Source organism: Leptonychotes weddellii, chromosome 14, assembly GCF_054177405.1.
Source record: "Leptonychotes weddellii isolate Sample4059 chromosome 14, ASM5417740v2, whole genome shotgun sequence".
NCBI classification, from domain to species: Eukaryota; Metazoa; Chordata; class Mammalia; order Carnivora; family Phocidae; genus Leptonychotes; species Leptonychotes weddellii.
Window position 1 is genome coordinate 69,628,228 of NC_138382.1, and position 20,838 is coordinate 69,649,065.

The 20,838-nt window shown below is 36.8% G+C and overlaps 1 protein-coding gene across 8 annotated transcripts in view; it reads left to right on the forward strand.

The window, feature by feature from the left end:
• The window catches only part of RABGAP1 (RAB GTPase activating protein 1), a 162,482-nt gene that overhangs the window by 37,268 nt on the left and 104,376 nt on the right, over window positions 1-20,838 (forward strand). For all 8 annotated transcript variants that reach the window (XR_014140151.1, XM_081803545.1, XM_081803539.1 and 5 more), the window contains 4 exons: window positions 11,270-11,504; window positions 12,419-12,623; window positions 14,546-14,720; window positions 15,302-15,459. Coding sequence is in view for 7 of the 8 variants with exons in the window: in XM_081803539.1 (XP_081659665.1) it covers window positions 11,270-11,504; window positions 12,419-12,623; window positions 14,546-14,720; window positions 15,302-15,459 (773 nt within the window). In the remaining variant the exon portion in view is untranslated. The remainder of the gene's footprint in view (window positions 1-11,269; window positions 11,505-12,418; window positions 12,624-14,545; window positions 14,721-15,301; window positions 15,460-20,838) is intronic.

Here is a 20,838-nt window from a genome sequence, read left to right on the forward strand (position 1 = left end):
TAAGGAAACTTAGCTTAAGTCTTTTTTTCTTTTTTAAATTTTATTATATTATGTTAATCGCCATACATTACATCGTTAGTTTTTGATGTAGTGTTCCATGATTTCATTGTTTGCGTATAACACCCGGTGCTTCATTCAGTACATGCCCTCTTTAATACCCATCACCAGGCTAACCCATCCCCCACCCCCCTCCCCTCTAGAACCTTCAGTATGTTTAGCTTAAGTCTTCTTAGCATGGACATAGGTTTAGAGGGGAATCTTGTTGAGAATTTGTACCCATAGGCTTGCCTTCGGGTATTTGGGGTTTGAATTTACACTACCTGAATATTCCTGGCTTGGTAATACTTTTAGGGCACCTGACAGAGTCAGTTGCAGAACTACTCTGGAGGGACATGCCTGCCACCCAGGCTGCATGGTATTACCACAGATTACCCTGATAAAGAATATCAGATAATCCAAAATTTACAAAGAGCAAAGAACAGGCAAACCACAGCAGGATCAAATCTCACCAAAACTTGGGCATTTGAATTATTAGCTATAACTTTAAGATAAATATTGAAATGATTGAAGATTTGAAGAAAAATTTGAAAATATTAGAAATGAACAAAATTATCAAAAAATTTTAAAAGGCCAAGCAAACTTAGTGAAAATTAGAGCTAGTGAAGTTAAAGGTGCAACTGATGTGTTAAATAGTAGATTAGACATGGCTGAAGAGAAAATCAAATACCTGCCAAATGAATCTGCAGAGGTTACTTGGAAAATAGACTAGAATGGGAGAGAAGGAGTTACTTGAGATAATAGCTGAATATGTTCCAGAAGTGATAAGACAAAAATCCTCCGCTTCAAGGAACAGTGTGAGTCCCAATCAGGATGACAGTGAAACTGGCAAACATCACAAAGAGAAGCTCTTAAAAGGCTGAATGAAAACAGAGATGAATTGGACATGGTTCCTATCTTCAAGATGCTTATAGCTTAGGGTAGGTGATAGTTGTTAGGATTCTTGTTGCAGTAGTGTGTACTAATCTTTGCTTTGTAACAAATTACCTCAGAATTGAGTGGCTTGAAACAATTTATTCTCATGATTTTGTCCATTGAGTGGGTAGTTTTGCTGGTCTTGTTTTGGTTCATGTAACTTCACTGATCTGGTACATTGACTGGTGACTGGGCTCGATTGGGATTGGGATGGCTGAATCTTTCTTTTCGTGTGGTCTTTAATCTTGGACTTCTTCATAGCAGCATGGTGGTCCTAGGGCAGATGTGGAAGCTGTAATGCATCTTTTAAGGCTAAGGCTTAGAAATTACAGGGTGTCACTTCTGTCACATTTTATTGGTCAAAGCAAGTCACAGGGCCAGTCCAGATTCTTGGGTTTAGGGAAATAGACTATACCTCTTGATGGAGGAGCTGTAGAGATATTGTGGCTATATTTAATTTTCAACCTTAATAGATATATGCTACAGTAGAGATTAACAAAGGGTGCTATAGAACAGAGAGGATGGAAACCTATCTCAGCTTGGGGGATGAGTCTGAGAAGCCTTCTTGGCAACTAAAGACAATGCTTTAGTTAAGCCCTTTATAGAAAGGCTTTATGTGATGGTGTAGTTATAAAAAAACACAGGTATTTTTCTTCATGAAATGGTTTGACAACTCACATCAAAATCGGAGAACTTTTCGTAAATTCAGAACATGTTGTATTTTCTTAACCTGACTCCTCTGGTGTAGGAATCTTACACCCTTAGTTCTTAACCAAAGATACTCTATAAATGTTGGTTGGAGGTACATTGATGAGCTAGTACTTCTTTGCTGGAAAGTTCAATTAGAGGATTTTAAATTTTTTTTTTAATCTTTTTCTTCTTGAAAAATCCAATGGACATTATTTTAGTTGGAAAGAAGTTGCCAAACCGTACTAAAATAGCTGATATAGAAGTCACTGCTTCTCACTTAGAATTGCCTAAACTAATCTTCTGACTCAGTTGCTTCTATAAATGCAGTTTTGCTCTCAAGGAAATAGACCTGTAGCCACTTCTACCATATAAATTATTACTTTTATTTGATATATTTAGAAAGGACAGATGTTATTCCAGTAATGGGTCTGTCACATAAATAGTAGGTGTGTTCTTAGTTTTCTCTGGATAATGGAAAGTAGAACAAATACTTTTTTTTTTTTAAGTTATTATTTGCTTTTTTCAAACCTCAGCTCCAGTAGGTGGGTCAGAGTTTATTTAGAAATAGCTGATATTACTTGTTTTTAGTATCAGGTGATCTTGTCCTCTAATGCAGATCTTTTATGCAGCAAAGTAACTGAACCATGAACACACAGTTTAATTAAGGGGATCAGGGTGGTGGCGGGGAGACACATAAGTAACCATGTCATCATGATAAAATTCATCAAGTGCTAGAATATAGATATGAACAGAATTATATGACAATCTAACTGTTGCCTAGAAGAGCAAAGCATAGGTAACAATTTAGCAAAACCTTAAAGAATGATTAAGAACTACTCAAAGAAGTGAGTCTGTAATGTGTAGAAAGATCAGAATTGTAAAGGGCCTAGGGTCAGGAGCATTGCATATAGTAGAATTGAATGTACTTGTTTTCTTTTTCTCCCAAATAGCCTTTTTGTTGTTTGTTTTCTGAAGTTATAAAAATAATGTGTGCTTGATACAGAAAATTCAGACAATAAGAAAAGTAAAACCCAGTCATAATCCCATTACTTTGCAACACAGTCACAAATACTTGGGGTCTGTCTTCATTTGACTTTTTAGGATGAATTCACAAGGTGCTGTTCCTTCTCCTTCCCCTTTTTAAATTAATGTTAATAATTCCTAATGGTAATTTAGGTAGTTTCTCTGGTCATTCCTTCATACAGTAAGATAAAGAGATGGATAGTCAGAACAGCTGCAGTTTATAAATGAGGCACAAAGTAATTTAGTGATTTATCAAAGATCACAGAACCAAGTATGTGAGTAGATTTGAGATTAGTAAGGATACTTTTCCAGGATCCAAATGGGACTTCTGGTTATTTTGTGCATTGCTTTCTGGTAAAACTGAGCTTTATATACTTGTTTCAGAATGCCTTAGTTTTTACACTGAAGCTGAGTAAAATTACTGTCTGAACCATTGTCATTTATATTTTCATTACGGTCTGACCCAAGTAGTTGGAACTGTAGGTCATCAAAATTTGTCTTTAATTTTCTGATCGTCTGTTATTTTTTCAAGTGCACACTGCTTTTTCCTAAGCATGCTTTCTTGAAGACAAAATCTCTACTGTAAAAAGATCCCAAACTGCCTAAAGTAGCTTTGTATAACTGTCAAATCAAGTGGGACCTGGCTGGTATTGTTGCAGTGACAGGAAACAGGGGCTATAAAGTTAGGAGTAGAAAATTAACACCAGGAAATGACTCTGGCTGTTGCCTTTGAAACATTTTGTCCCTTGCTTCTATAAATGCAGTTTTGCTCTCAAGGAAATAGACCTGTAGCCACTTCTACCATATAAATTATTACTTTTATTTGATATATTTAGAAAGGACAGATGTTATTCCAGTAATGGGTCTGTCACATAAATAGTAGGTGTGTTCTTAGTTTTTCTCTGGATAATGGAAAGTAGAACAAATACTTTTTTTTTTTTAAGTTATTATTTGCTTTTTTCAAACCTCAGCTCCAGTAGCTGGGTCCGAGTTTATTTAGAAATAGCTGAAAGTGGGGGGCACCTCACTGGCTCAGTTGGTGGAGCATGCGACTCAATCTCAAGGTTGTAAGTTCGAGCCCCATGTGTAGGGGCTGGGTGTAGAAATTAACTTAAAAATAAAATCTTTTTTTTTTTTTTAAATAGCTGAAAGTGGGGTAAGGAGATACTGTTGGATGCTTACTAATTGGCAGGTACTGTGATGTGAGAAATGAGGTAATTCCTGTAAAAATTACATATGGTGCCTGAATTATAAACAGTAATTGTCCTGTAATCATATTATTATTATTGTGTCCTTGAACCCTAATGACATGACAGTCCTGTGAGATAGACATTAACACCTTCATTTTAGAGATGAGGCAGTTGTGGCTCCCAGAGGTTAATTTAATTAGCCCAGAGCCAACAGAGTTAGTGTCAGAGCCATGTCCCAAACTCAGCTCTGTCTTACTGTGGAGCTCAAGTAGGACAACTAAGTACAGCTCCACAGGCTATACTCCGTACAGCCAACCCTAAGGGGTTGCTGTTCACATGGTCTGTATGTGAATGGTGCCCCCTGGAGATGTGCCACAAGCCAGCTCTTATCCCCAGTTTTTACTACCACCCTGCTTTGTAAGCAGAATTATGAATAAATCATTCATCATGCAGTCTCTGTCCTTGCAAATATTTATGTTAGTGTTTACAATAGCTGCTAAATTGGCTACTTTATATTTACTGTTTTTTTCCTCTCAATTTGGGACTGTTTCTTCAAGTACTCTCCCCTCCTTCTCTTACTTTAGTTTACATGGAGATGGACACAAATCTAAATATGGCCCTTGTTGTATTATCCGTACATATCTGCTTTGCTTTTTTTATTTTTATATTTCTGCTAAATTAAGTTAGAAGTCTTTGTTGGACTTCAAAATAAAATTGTTTTGCAGCATGCTAATTGGTCTTGCCCAGTGTTCTTATTATAAATGTTAAACCTTTAATGACTCTCAGAATAATAGGAAATGATGGTATTTGTTTTTGTTTGTGTGTAAGTGAACAAAGCTAAAATAAAGCATTCAGATTTCATTTTTTATAACCAAACCAAAATCTGTAGGATATCCAATGTCAAAATACTACTTTGGTTTCTATTCTTTGCATTTATAAAATTCAATTCATTAAATATGTATTGTAGGGATATTGTGCAGTAAGTGTATCCAAAGCTTTGGGAATAATATAAAGATAACTTAAGAAGCAATCTCTGCCATCTAATAATGCCCAGTCTGGTGCAAGCTCTGGTTCGCTAAAACGTGTATGCTTATATGATGGTAACACTCCTAAGGAAGGAGTAATTAAACCCCATATCGCAGGATTAAGATGTCCCAGAGGAGGTAACAGAATTTAAGCTTGGTCTTAATGGAAAGAAGAAGGAAAGGATTACTTTCTAGGGAAGGGAACAGTCTGTACAAAGTCTAGATGCTTGCAAGTTTATGGTATGTCCTGGGGAGGTTGAGTAATTTTATGTCATTGGTAAGAGATGGAAACATAAATTGGGCAGAGTTGTGAAGAACTCATAGAATATAGTTACAAATTTGGGCTTTATCTTAAGGGAATTGAGGAAACATGGGAGGGTTTAAAAATAAGACAGTGCTTGACCAGAACTAAGATTTGCAACTGTAATTTCAGTGGCTGTGTGAAAGATAGGTCATAAGGAAGAGAGAGAGGACTTGGAAACTCCCCATCTTTCTAGAAGGCTTATGTAAAATGAACATAAGCTGTCCTGTGGTATTACCTATGCAGAGAGAGGAAGGAAAAAAATGCACAATTGAGCAAGGATCAGTAGGATTTATGAGTAATGTGGGAATGAGAGGAATGAAGGGTGATTTTGCTCTTTAATTGGCCCACTAAGTGGATAGTAGTGTAATTCACTAATTAAAAAAAAAGCAGAGGTGGCACCAGGCTGGCTCAGTCGGTACAGCATGATCTTGGGGTCGTGTGTTCGAGACCCACATTGGGCATAGAGCTTCATTAAAAAAAATAAAAAGGATACAGGACGAGGATCAGACAGTGATTTAAGTTGGACACACTAAGTCTGGGGTATCTGGCTGAAGATTTCTCTCCAGTAGACAGTTGAGGAAGGGGTTGTAGATACATATTAGGGATTGTTTGTGTATCTTGGCAGCAGATGAGGTGGGCCCAGGAGAGTCTGTAAAATGAGGTTATTATCAAAAACAAAACCACGGATGAAAAAATGAAGTATGTTCTCAAATTGCATCTTTCAGAGAAACCATGTTTTTTTTCTATTTTTTAAAAAATAGACTTTATTTTTTAGAGCAGTTTTAGGTTCATAGCAAAATTGAGAAGAAGGTACAGAGATTTCTCATTTAACCCCTGCTCCTTTCACATATGCGTAGCCTTTGCCACCATGAATATCCCCTATTTTAAGTTTATTGAGGTAAAATTTACACACAGTAACATGCAGCCCTTTTAGGTGTACAGTCCTATAAGCTTTAGTGAGTGCAAACTCTTACATAATAACCACCATCACCACAATTAAGATGCAGAATATTTTTATCACTCCAGAAAGTTCCTTTGTGCTTCTTTTTCGTCAATCCTCTTATCTCTTTCCCAGCCCCTGGCAACCAATGATCTGATTTCTGTCCCTGAAGTTGTGCTTTTCCAGAATGCCATATAAATGTAATCTTACAGTATGGTGTAGCCTTTTATGTCTGGCTTATTTTACTTGGAATAATCTATGCTATTGCATGTATTAATCATTCCTTTTTATTGCTGAGTAGTATTCCGTTGTATAGATAGATGGAAGTTTGTTTATCACTAAGCAGTTGATAAACATTTATATTCAGTTTTGGTGATCATGAATAATACTGCTATAAACATTCACAGACAGGACGTATGTTTTAATTTTCTTGGGTAAATACCTAGGACTGAGTCATATGGTAAGTGTATATTTAACTATAAAATTTACAAAAAAACAGCTGAAGTGAGTCTACCATTTTGCATTCCCACCAGCAATGTGTGAGAGTTTTTCAGTTATGATATGTCTTTGCCAATCCTTGGTATTGTTAGCACTGTTTTGATTTTTTAATTTTAATTTTTTTTTTAAGATTTTTTTTTTATTTGAGAGAGAGAGAATGAGAGAGAGCAAGCACATGAGAGGGGGGAGGGTCAGAGGGAGAAGCAGACTCCCTGCTGAGCAGGGAGCCCGATGTGGGACTTGATCCCGGGACTCCAGGATCATGACCTGAGCCGAAGGCAGTCGCTTAACCAACTGAGCCACCCAGGCGCCCAGCACTGTTTTGATTTTAATTTTAGCCAATCTTAAGGTATATCATCCTAGGGCGGTTTCAGTTTCTCTGATGGCTAATGAATTGAGTTTCTCTCATGTGCTTATTAGTTAACCATACCTTTGGTGAAATGCCCATTTTTTAAATTGGGTTGCTTGTTTCCTTACTGAGTTATAAGACATTCTGGATATAAATCCTTCATCAGATACATATTCTCCAAGTCTGTGGCTTATGTTTTCATTCTCTGAAGTGTCTTTTGAGCAGAAGTTTCTAGTTTTGATAAAGCACATTTTATCATTTTTTTTTAAAAATGTATTTTTATTTTAGAGAGAGAGCAAGAGCGTAGGGGAAAGGGGCCGGGGGAGAGGGAGAGAGAGTCTCAAGCAGACTCCATGCTGAGTGCAGAGCCTGAAGCAGGGGCTCAATCTCACGACCCTGAGATCATGACCTGAGTCAGAACCAGGAGTTGGATGCTTAACGGGCTGTGCCACCCAGGCGCCCCTATCATTTTTTTTTTCTTTTATGCTTTTTGTGTCACTAAAAATCTCTGTGTTCCAGGATTTTCATAGATTTTCTCCTTTGTTCTGTAAGTTTTATAGCTTCAGGATTTACATTTAGACCTGTGATCCATTTTGCATTAATTTTTGTATGTGATGTGAAGTATTGGCTGAGCTTCATGTTTTTGCATAGGTATGGATGTCAAGTTAATTGTTCCAGTCCCATTTCTTTTATTCTCTTTCTCCATTAAATTATCTTCTCAACTTTATTGAAACCAATTGGCCATATATGTGTCAGTCTATTTCTGGATTCTGTTTTGTTCCATTGATCTGTTTGTCTACCCTTTGACTAATATTGCAGTGTGTTATTTTAGAGTTGATTGTGTTATCTGTTAAGAAAGCTGTTGGCATCAGGGAACAGAAAACCCTGCTAATAGTGGGTTTATTTTGTTACAACACGAAGTATAGCGGTAAGTAGTTGTTGGTTTGTTTAAGCTATTCATCAATACCAGGAGTCAATAAACTACAGTCTGCTGGCCTAATCTGGCCTGCCAACTATTTTGTAAATCACCTGTGGAGGTTCTTCAAAATGCCTATGCCCAGGCTCTACCTCTGAGACTGATTTACTTGTTAGGTTGGGACATGAGGGGACAGAGGGAGGAGCACATATTTGAATTTTAACATGCTTCCTGGTAATATTTGTTATTATGCTGTGTAGTTATGGCTAAGAACACTTCCCCCTAAATACTTCAACATGCATTTCATTAAATAGAGTTTCATTTTATTTACAGCTATTTTTTTAGGTACGCACAATGATATATGCACATTTTAGGCAAACATTCTCCAAGTTTTGACAAACGTGCACAATTGTTTAATGGAGACTCCGATCAAAATGACATTACTATTATCCCAAAATGTCTCATGCTCCTTCTCAATCTGCCCTCTTACCCAACTGCAGAGACAGCTACTACTATGATTTTTTCTACCATGGATTAGTTTTGCCAGTTCTAGAACTTCATAGAGTTGGAACCATATGGTGCATGCTGCATTACGCAAGGCTTCTCTCACGCAGCATGTTTTAGAGATTCACCCATGGTGTTGCTTGTGTCACGAATTTGTTCCTTTTTGTTGTTGAGCAACACTCCATTTGTTAAATGTACCACAGTCCGTGTATCCATTCCCCAAGATCAATACCTGGAATAAAGCTGCCATGAACATTAAAAAAAAAAGAAACCCATTAACCTAAAGTTAGTTCTTAGAGCATGGTCCCCAGACTAGCAGTATCACCATCTCCTGGAAACTTTTTAAGAATGCAGATTATCAGGTCCACCCAGACTTACTGAATTGGAATTCAGTTGGGGCCCATCAGTTTGCGTCTTAAAAGTTCTCCAGGTGATTCTGATGCATGCCAAGTTTGAGAACCCTGAAAGGCATTGCTGAATGTTTCCTAGATAAGCCTAGGGAAAACTGTCTTTAAAAAGAGAACAACAGATGAGCGCCTGGGTGGCTCAGTTGGTTAAACGTCTACCATCGGCTCAGGCCATGATCCCAGGGTCCTGGGATCGAGTCCCACATCAGGCTCCGTATTCAGTGGGGAGTCTGCTTCTCCCTCTCCATTTACCCCCTGCTCATGATCTCTCTCTCACTCACTCTCTCTCTCTCAAATAAATAAATAAGATCTTTAAAAAACAAACAGGGTGCCTGGCTAGCTAAGTCAATCAAGCATGCAGTTCTTGATATCAGGGTCGTGAGTTCAAGCCCCATGTTGGGCACAGAGATTACTTAATAAAAGAAATATTTTTAAATAAAACAAAAACAACGAAAAAACTTAACTGGTTTAAGTATGTATATTATAATGTCACAGACAATTTTGAAATTAGATTGAAGGTTCACAAATAATCTAACATAATTGTTGAGTACTGTATTGACCCTAATCATCCAAAGCATATGTTGCATTGCTGTCTTTAAACAGCTTTTAAAAATCAGCATATTTGTGTGTATACATTTCTTTTTCCTAGTCTTTAAGGAAGAGTTGAGGAACTAGAAGGCAGCTCTGATGTTTATAGACTTTATAAACGAAAGAAGAATGCAAGATAAACATGTATAAACACAAAATACAAGCATATAAACATGTTTTCTTTCAGGCTTAGGTGTATTTTTATTGATGAATATATGAAAATGTAGGCAGCCTACCCAACAGAAAACTTGAGCTTAATTACCCTATATACCAAAGAACAAAACAGTACTTTGTAACATGTAAAATATATTGTCTTCTCTTTGATTTAGTTTGCTCTTTTGGTGATAGTCTCCCCAGTTATAATTACTGATTACACAAACATGGAGTCTAATATCTTTTTTCTATTTGTGTTCAGGAAGCTGTAACTATCCTACTTACGTTCTTTTTCCCCTTGGAAAACAGTTTAGGTTCAATTAGACTATCTTTTGTTTACTGCAGGTGATGGAGTAATTGCTCTCAAGTTCTGAAAGAATGAAGGGTAATTAGAACTAAGCTGTGGTTTGTTTTTTAGATGGCTTAAAAAACTTCTGAAAGTAGAACTTCTGAAAGAAGAAATTTTCATTCATGGATGTGTAGGATCAGGCGTAACAAACAATTAAAATTACTTGACCCACTTGTAGTTCCATTAGCAGTAACTGTAAACATAAAATGAAGTTCAGGGAAATAGACATTGTCACTGAAGCCACAAGGCTGAACACCTGTGTGGTCCTTATTTCCAAGGCAAGAGTAGCTGACATGTTAGATTTCGTTGGGAAAATGTCAGCAAAAAAAGACTTGAGACTGTTTCTCAATTATAATTTACAGCCAAAGGAACTTGAAGCTTATAGAGTTATAAAAAAATGTTTGAACTGAGTTCTTTGGTAGTCCAGAGGTATGTCTGTTATTATTGGAATTTTGCTTCTAACTTCTATGTTTTTTTGACCAGAAAGACCTCATTCTCTTTAACAATCTCCTGGCCCCACCCGTTTTAACTTTTTGTCAGGTTTTAGTCTTCAGAAAGCCTCCTAAATCAGCCCCCTTTCTTGATCATGACTTTTTCTAAATTGTTTTGTTAATTTTTTTTTAGTGTTTCTTGAATAAGCATTTAGTGACAATACTGGGTTTTGTCACTTGTGGTTTTCCTTAGCATTGGTCAGTCTTCACTTGATTTTGCACTTGTTTACTTCCTTATTGAGCAACTAATAATAAACCATCATGACTCTAGAAAAACACTTGACATTATTGAAATGGAATGCTTCTCCTCAGGCCATTTTATACATACCAGCCTTATTCAGGTGCCTCAGAACTTTAAGAAACTGTTCATAGCAGAGGAGTCTCCCTTAGAATTACAAGAGACTGACTTATAGTAGGAGTGGTAAAATACATGTGAAAATTTATTACCTAATCAGTCTGTTTCTATGATAACTTTTGCAAGCAAACACATTTTCCGTTTCTTAAAGATTAGAGAAGCCCCTAAAGATACTCCTCTTAACATATTATTTCTCACCAGACAAGTAAGATTACAGATATTTTAATTGTTAGTTGAGGCCACTGTAGAAAAGTTTCAGGAACACTGTCGCATACATTTTTGGGCAGTAGTCTCAAATTCACTATACACTTTTTCCATGAAAAACTAAGAATTAAGAGAGCAGCTGCAGCTCTTATTTATTGCAGATCCTGATTTATTCTGTTTTTAAAAAACATTCAGAAGATATCTTTGTATCAAAAGAAATGCTGACGATTTTCTCTAGAATACGGACCCGTTTGAATTAGTACTGGCCTTTCTTTCTCACTTTGCTGATTGCATGTATTTGTGACCCTTAGATTATAGGGAATGGAAGTGAGCAGCAGCTGCAAAAAGAGCTAGCAGATGTGCTGATGGATCCTCCAGTGGACGACCAGCCAGGGGACAAGGAACTTGTGGAAAGGTCACAACTGGATGGTGAAGGAGATGGACCTCTTTCTAACCAACTCTCAGCTTCGTCCACCATTAACCCTGTGCCATTAGTAGGGCTCCAAAAACCAGAGATGAGCTTGCCAGTGAAACCTGGACAAAGAGGTTAGGACTGCTGCATTGCTTGCTTAACTGAAGGTTATTGTTTTTAATATGTGAGTGCCTACCCTGTACTAGGTTTGATTCAGAGCAAGCAAAAACCATTATCTGTGTTTTCTAGAATGTTCAGATTCTAGATTTAGGAGGATGTGAGAAGGGTAGGTATATGTACCATTCTCATTTCCCTTTAAATGTATGTCATTGATATCAAAGAAAGAGATAACAGCAGTTAAATGACATTGAGGAAGTCTTATTTCAGAATGTTTCAAGATTTTTCCAAGAAAGAAGGAATTTGAGTACAGTGTTGGAGATGTGGAGGAATAATGCTAGGGGAAGAGATATTTGCTGCAGGCCTGTATAGATAGCTCTTTGGGAGTAGTTGCCAGGTTTTTAAAAAGTGAGTCGAAAGGCACCACAGAAGAGGAGGAATAGGGGAATTATAAAGGCTCGTTGGGAAAAGTAGAGTGTTAAAACCATGCAGCTTTATTGGGAAAGGGAAACCAGGGGTATTGGGAGAACGTTAAGTGGCTAAGATGATTGAGAGAAATAAAGCAATACAGATCAGGAAGAAGACAGAGATAGGATTTTTCACAGTGGCAAAATACTAAATATATTTTTGACCTAAATGTAAATTATAAAGTCAAAACAAATTAGAAGAGGCAAAAATGTAAATCAGATCTAACCTCAGATCACATTTTAGATTTGGGATTGACAGTAAAGCAATCCCTAAAAATTTTGGTGTTAGTGACAGAGTTTTAATGTGAAATTTCTGGCTTTAATGGGCAATTCTTCTGGGGCAATGACATACTATCTCATTAGTTCTTAATTGTAGACCTAAGTGTAACTTTTAGGTTTTTACTTGGTATTCATGTCAACAAAATACTAAAATGAACGTAACCCTCCATTACCATTTCTTTCAGATTCTGAAGGGTCAAGTCCTTTCACACCAGCTGCTGATGAGGACAGTGTAGTTTTCAGCAAACTAACTTATTTAGGCTGTGCCTCAGTAAATGCTCCCCGGAGTGAAGTGGAAGCCTTAAGGATGATGTCCATCTTAAGAAGCCAATGTCAGATTTCACTAGATGTAACCCTGTCAGTGCCGAATGTATCTGAAGGAACTGTGAGGTAAGACCAGTTTCTTGAAATGTTCAGATCAGATTTCTGACCTATAGATTTAGAAAGAAGCAGTAGTGAACAAAATACATAATTATTTCATTCATGTAATGTTTAATTCACCTGGCACTTATGTCTTCAAGGATTGTGACCCATATGAAAATTAGTCACTCATTTGAACAGTTTTTTATATTCTTCCCCACCCTAGTTGTGTGTGGTACATTAAAATTTAAATGTTTTGGAGATAACATATTGAAATATGTTGACCTGAAAGTATGCCTGACAATTTATATTTTCCCTGTTCCACCAGTACAGATGCTAGCTTGACACAATAGTTCAATATGAAGTTTCATATTGAATCTAACAGAACATATTAGAATCAATAATAATAATATTGACATATCAGAATCAGCATTTTTTAAAAGATTTATTTATTTTAGAGAGAGCATGCACACATGAGTGGGGGGAGGGGCAGAGGAAGAGGGGGAGAAAATCCTCAAGTAGACTCCCCACTGAGCATGGAGCCTGATGCAGGGCTTGATCCCAGGACTCTGAGATCATGACCTGAGCCAAAATCAAGAGTCGGACGCTTAATAGACTGAGCAACCCAGGTGCCCCTATTAATGTGAAACTTCTCATAAAATTTATTTAGTGCTCATTTCTATGTCCTTCTTAGTAGTTATTGCCCAACTGAAGTTATACTTTGTTCTGATACATTTTAATTCTGTAGACATACAAAAACCAGTTTCTCTTGCCCATGTTTCCAGAGTTTTCATCAAAGTGCCTTTGAATGTGAATTAGGTCCCCTTCCTGTGTATTTCCATTATGCACAGGGACCCCTGGGCTTTCCTCATTAATGGCCCTGCCCATTTTGTGTTGAAATTGCAGTTTCTTTTCATTACTTTCATATTTGTGTCTTCAGTGTCCAGAATATAACCTGAAATATTGTAGGTATCATGTAAGTATTTGTTGAACCAGTACATTTTTGAATGAATGACACACCTTTGATTTTCAGTGAATGGCATCATTTGATTTTAGTAATTATCTTTTTTTAGGTGTTAACATTTTGTACACTCTTATTTGCCATGAATCAGAAGAATATGTTTCACTCTGAGAAAGCACATCAGTTTTTTATTTTTTTAAATAATAAAGCAGATTAGGTCATTTTTTAGGAGGTAATGAGAAACACAGCTTTAATGATCATTTTGGTAGTCTAATTTACCCATTGATCTAGTCTTTATTTAGGTACAGACTATATAGGAAACCTGTGTACTTATTCTTTGTCTTTCTGCTTGCCTCCCTAAAACATAAGATTATGTAGGTTCTAGTACCATGGAATTATGTAATTAATAACTTCAGGAATCCACATATGACTTTTTTTTTTAAGAAGATTTTATTTATTTATTTGACAGAGACACAGTGAGAGAGGGAACACAAGCAAGGGGAGTGGGAGAGGGAGAAGCAGGCCTCTTGCTGAGCAGGAAGCCCGATGCAGGGCTCGATCCCAGGACCCTGAGATCACGACCTGAGCCAAAGGTAGACGCTTAACGACTGAGCCACCCAGGCGCCTCCACATATGACTTATTTATTAAGATTGGGGCGCCTGGGTGGCTCAGTCGTTAAGCGTCTGCCTTCGGCTCAGGTCATGTTCCCAGTGTCCTGGGACCAAGCCCCGCATCAGGCTCCCAGCTCGGCAGGAAGCCTGCTTCTCCCTCTCCCACTCCCCCTGCTTGTGTTCCCACTCTTGCTGTCTCTCTCTGTCAAATAAATTAAAAACAAAAACAAAAACAAAAAAACTTAAGATTAATATGATTAGCACACCAAAAGTGGTTTATATGATCTTGCTAGAAAGATGAGTCTCGAATCATAATATGGATATAGTGAAAATAGTCCATAATCTCTCTAAGCTCTTCGTAACTTTTTTTCCTGAACAGACTCTTAGATCCTCAGACAAACACTGAAATAGCAAACTACCCTATCTACAAAATCCTGTTCTGTGTCAGAGGGCATGACGGAACTCCCGAGAGTGACTGTTTTGCTTTCACTGAAAGTCATTACAATGCAGAGCTCTTCAGAATACACGTCTTCCGGTGTGAAATACAAGAAGCTGTAAGTCCTCACCAGAAAAGTGTCTGTAAATGAAACTTCACCTGTACCCTCACTGTGTTGAAGTTAATTGCAGTATTTATTATGGTCGCTTAATAAGCCAAATGAAATTCTTTGCTGTTTTATTCATTCCAGCCTGATGGGCTGAAATATAAAGAAACTAGAAGTTTGGGTAACCAGAACCTTGTTGCTAAGAGTGTCAGAGACTAGGACTGCTTCTTGATATAGGCATCTTGGTTTCAGGAGTGACACATTTCTAAACTGTTCTTTTAAAGCTAATCCTGTAGGATTTTTTTTTTTTAATTTATAATAAATATATTCAGATTGTTCCTAACAATTTTGGAAATTATTTTTCAGTCGGATTTCTTGTGTTTATAACCATTTCTTTTCTAAAACCCCTTCTCTGGCCATTTTTAGTGTTGCTTGCTTTCTAGGCCTAACAAATTATTTACCAAAAGAAATCAATGGGGGAAGATGAATTATCCCCCACCCCCAACACACACACAAAATAGGTAACCTTCAGCCTTAATAAAGGTATTTTATTTTTTCTGGTAACAGCCCATTTTCTAACTTGTCTGTTGTAGGTAAGCCGGATACTTTACAGTTTTGCCACTGCCTTCCGCCGTTCCGCCAAGCAGACCCCACTTTCAGCAACTGCTGCACCCCAAACTCCTGACAGTGACATCTTTACCTTCTCTGTGTCTTTAGAAATAAAAGAAGATGATGGTAAAGGTTATTTTAGGTAGGGTATTTTATTCTGGTTTTTTTTTTTTCAACTTTGTATTAACATGCTGTATCTGTGGTTCAAGGGAAACTCTGGGTCACATTATATAACTTTCATGTATAAAATGATTGCTTTTATAGGTAGAGTTTTTTTATATTATAAATGATAAAGAAAAGGAAATAGGCAAATTTGCAGAGGAAAGATTTTTTTTTATTTAATTTTTTTAAAATTTTAATTTCAGTATAATTAACATGCAGTGTTATATTAGTTTCAGGTACATAATACAGAGATTTAAAAACTATACACTACTCAGCACTCATCACAATAAGCGGTTTCTTAATCCCCATCACCAATTTACCCATCCCACTGACCTCCCTCCCTCTGGTAACCAGCAGTTTGTTCTGTATAGTTAAGAGTCTGATTTTTGGGTTGTCTCTTTTTTTCCTTTGTTCCTTTTGTTTCTTAAATTCCATGTGTAAGTGAAATCATATGGTATTTGTCTTTCTGTAATTATGGAAGCAGCCCAAGTGTCCATCAATAGATGAATGGATAAAGAAGATGTGATATATATAATGGAATATTACTCAGCCATAAAAAAGAATGAAATCGGGCGCCTGGGTGGCTCAGTTGGTTGAGCGACTGCCTTCGGCTCGGGTCGTGATCCCGGAGTCCCGGGATCGAGTCCCGCATCAGGCTCCCTGCTCAGCGGGGGGTCTGCTTCTCCCTCTGACCCTACCCCCTCTTACGTTCTCTCTCTCACTTTCTCTCTCTCTCACAAAAAAAAAAAAAAAAAAAAAAGAATGAAATCTTGTCATTTGCAATAGCATGGATGAGGTTATAATGCTAAGTGAAATAAGTCAGTCAGAAAAAAGCTGATTTCTTTCTTTTCGTTTTTTTATATCTTTTTTATGGCTAAGTAATATTCCATGGTATGCATTTGTGTGTATACACACACACCCCACATCTTCTTTATCCATTCATCTACTGATGGGCACTTGGGCTGCTTTCCTGATTGGGCTATTTAAATAATGCTGCAGTAGACATAGGGGTGCATGTATCTTTTGGAATTAATGTTTTCATATTCTTTGGGTAAATACCCAGTAGGGAAATTACTTGATCATAAGGTAGTTCTATTTTCCACAGTGGCTGCACCAGTTTGCATTACCCCCAGTAGTGCACCAGGGTGCCTTTTTCTCCACATCCTCACCAACACTTGTTATTTCTTGTCTTTTTTGATACTAGCCATTCTGACAGGTGTGAGGTGGTATCTTATTGTGGTTTTGATTTGCATTTCCCCGATGATGAGTGATGTTGAGCATCTATCTTTTCATGTGTCTGTTGGCCATCTGTATGTCATCTTTGAAGAAATGTCTTTTCATGTTTTCTGTCCTTTTTTAAATTGGATTATTTGTTTTTTGGGTGTTGAGTTGTGTAAGTTTTTTTTTTTTTTTTTAAGATTTTATTTAATTTGTCAAAGAGCGAGCACACAAGCAGGGGCAGCAGCAGGCAGAGGGAGAAGCAGGCCCCCCACCGAGGAGGGAGCCCGATGCAGGACTCGATCCCAGGACCCTGGGATCATGACCTGAGCCGAAGGCAGGTGCTTCACCGACTGAGCCACCCAGGCATCCTGTATAATTTCTTTATATACTTTGGATACAAACCCTTTATTGGATATATCATTTGCAGATATCTTCTCCAGTTCAGAAGGTTGGCTTTTAGTTTTGTTGATTGTTTCCTTTACTGTGCAGAAGCTTTTTATTTTGATGTAGTCACAATAGTTTATTTTTGCTTTTGTTTTCCTTGCCTTAGGGGACATATCTAGAAAAATGTTGCTATGACCAGTGTCAGAGAAGTTACTACCTGTGCTCTCTTCTAGGATTTTTACGGTTTCAGGTCTCACATTTAGGTCTTTAATCTATTTTGAGTTTATTTTTGTGTATGGTGTAAGAAGGTGGTCCAGTTACATTGTTTTGAATGTTGCTGTCCAGTTTTCCCAACACCATTTGTTGAAGAGATGGTCTTTTTCCCATTGTATATTCATTACTCCTTGTCCAAGGTTAATTGACATATAATTATGGGTTTATTTCTGGGCTCTCTATTCTTTTCCATTGATCTATGTGCCTGTTTTTGTGCCAGTACCATACTGTTTTGCTTACAGCAGCTTTGTCATACATTTTGAAATCCATGATTTTGATACCTTCACTTTTGTTCTCCTTTTTCGAGATTGCTTTGGCTAATTTAGAGTTTTTTATGATGCCGTACAAATTTTAGGATTATTTGTTGTAGTTCTGTGAAAAATGCTGTTGGTATTTTGATAGAGATTGCATTAAATCTGTAGATTGCTTTGGGTAATATGGACATGTTCTCTCAATCCATGAGCATGGAATATCTTTGTTTATTTGTGTTATCTTCAGAGCATGGGTCTTTCACTGCTTTGGTATTTTACTGTTCCTGGTGCAGTTGTAAATGGCGCTGTTTTCTTAATTTCTCTCTTCAAGAGGCAAGATTTGAAGAATTTTAAAGCTATTAAAAAATTCTTTTGTGTGGGGAAATATGTCACGTTACTTTGTTCTTCTAGACTCAAAGTAACTGGCCGACTGCTGATACGAAATATGACAGAAGCTAAGCCCGCTGGATTTGTAGCTGGTTAATTTGTTTTAATAATCTAAAGATCTTAAGGCTGTTGACATCAGGTTTTCCATTATAGTTTATCTGAACACATTGGGGATAAGGAGAAATGAGGTCTGTGTCTGAAGTCTTAACCTTGCATATAGGGTCAGAAATAACTGGTTTGGGCTTTTAAGTAAAATGGTACTTCTTTTGAGTAGTGGAAAGAACCCTAGAATAGAAATAAAGACTTAGATTTAGTTAATTATTGCTGCTATTAACCCTGTGAACTTTTCCAAGTTTCTTTATATTTCCTGGCAGTAGTTCCCTTACTTAGAAAATAAGCTGGCTAAACTCTTAAAGTGTTTCTAACGTTAAAATACTACGGTCACAAGATGACTAGTTTTTTTGTTTTGTTTTTAACCCATATCACACATTAGGTGCTTCTTGGATCATAATTGACAGTTGCATATTCAAAGTTTCCTTCATGATTACCTCATAAAATGGGTAAAATAAAATAGCATTAAAATATGGGTGATTTCTACTATTTTCCTTTCATATTAGCAGAATGATGACTGGTTTATTTATTTGAACAACTGAGAACTCTTGGTCTGCCTGCAAAAACTTTTGGAATTCTCATGCCATCTGGTGGCCGATTTCATGTACAATGCAGCTTCAACTTTGATTTGTGCACTGAAGTATTAGACACTATGTCTGTGCCCTCTCATCAGCTGTATTTCTGTTCTCACAGCAACTGTTGGGATGTGCTGCTTCCCCACAGTATGTATGCCTGCCCCAGGAAGTGGAAATTATAATCTGTAAAGTTTGTAAGAATTTTTTTCCTTTTTAAAGAGCAAAAGTTTCTTTAAACTGCATTTTTCCCCTTTAGTAAAGAAATTTATGTAGATCCCGTTTATAAATTTCAATTACAAATAGGAACAATGTCTTGGGGCGCCTGGGTGGCTCAGTTGGTTAAGCGACTGCCTTCGGCTCAGGTCATGATCCTGGAGTCCCTGGATCGAGTCCCGCATCGGGCTCCCTGCTCGGCAGGGAGTCTGCTTCTCCCTCTGACCCTCCTCCCTCTCATGCTCTCTGTCTCTCATTCTCTCTGTCTCAAATAAATAAAAATAAAAAATAAAAAATAAAAATAAAAAATAAATAGGAACGATGTCTAAGATCTCTCAGAAGCACTAGAACTAGTTCTCTTGCTTCTGAACTCAGGCATGTTCAAGGTAGAATGATCGTAATCACAAACATCCCTGTTCTGTTCACCTTCACACCAAGGAAATGCTATACAGAAAATCCCTAGATGGTCATTTTGCTTTTCACATTTGTCAGGGCTTTGTTCTTTTTTTGTTACATGGTTTTATTGAATTTGTAGTTTATAATAGAAAATAGTGTTTTGTGGCCTTGTTATAGTGATGAACTTATTGAAAAGTAAGCCTCTCTTTATCAAATTTGAACTGGCCAAATGCAGTTGTTTTTTTCCAGTGATTCTATAATATGTCCAGGAATTTATTTTGCAGAAACATCATCGAGGTACTTAAAGAATTATCAAGATGGATGTTCCCCTTTAATACTGTTTATAATAACAAAATTAAAAAGTGGAAATTAAATGTTCACCAGAATAATTAAAATATGCATTTCACAATATATACAAATGTCAAAGCATTGTTATTCACCTCAAATTAATATAATGTTGTATGTTTGTTGTATTTCATTAAGAACATGATATAGTGATGTACCATATGATTTAGCACCTATCCAAAAAATACAGGTATATGTAAGTAACCATAGCACAAGATAGATTGTGGTTTTACTCTAACGTAAATACAAAGTGTTGTGACAAGAATTAATGCTCTTCTTTTCATCCTTGAAAAAGTATAATTCTTACATTATTAATGTTAGAAACCTACTTTCAATTTAGCCCTTAGGAAGGTGGAGCATTTTCATTTATACCATTCAAAGCACTTTTTTGTCTTATTTATTCTACCATATAACTCTATTAGGTATGCTGGGTATTTGATACTTGTTTTATAGGTAAAGAAGCCCAGGGATGTTAAGCCTGGATCTCAGTATTGTAATTTATATAGTAGGAAATCAATGTAAAATTATTGGGGTGGATCTATTCAATGATACGAAGACAAGACTAGAAATATAATCTAAACTCCCTGACAGCAGTGAAGTGAACTTCACTGCTTACAGTCTCCACTCTGCTTCCTGTTAATGTGGCTTTTCCTTATACTTCAGCATTAGGACACCAGAGAGAACTGTATATCTGTTGTTGTTTTAAATACTGCTAAGAGATGGGATTATATTTATTTCTGTGTCAGCATCCGCGGAACATAAAGACTAGTTTGTCTGTTACCAGTTGAAAATTGAGACCTGTCTATATCCTTATAGGTGAAAATTCTGTCAGTTATAAATATTTAAGTTTGGTTTGCAGAAGTTTTCTTTGCGAATGTTTGTCATTTCCAGACTCCTTTGCTAAGATTCTTTGGTTTTCTTTTCTTTTCTCTTTCTTTTTTTTCTAAGATTTTATTTTAAAGTAATCTCTGTACCCAACATGGGGCTCGAACTTACAACCCTGAGATCAAGAGTCACATGCTCCACTAACTGAGCCAGCCAGGCACCCTGACTCTTTGATTTTCTTATCTTAGTTTCATAGAGTGTTTTTGAATTGGTTACTCTATAAGTACAGATGGTCTTCAAACTAATTTTATTTTTTAAAAAAAACAGAAAGCTAATTTAATTTTTCAGAGCCACTTTTTAGTTTGAGTAGGTACCTAG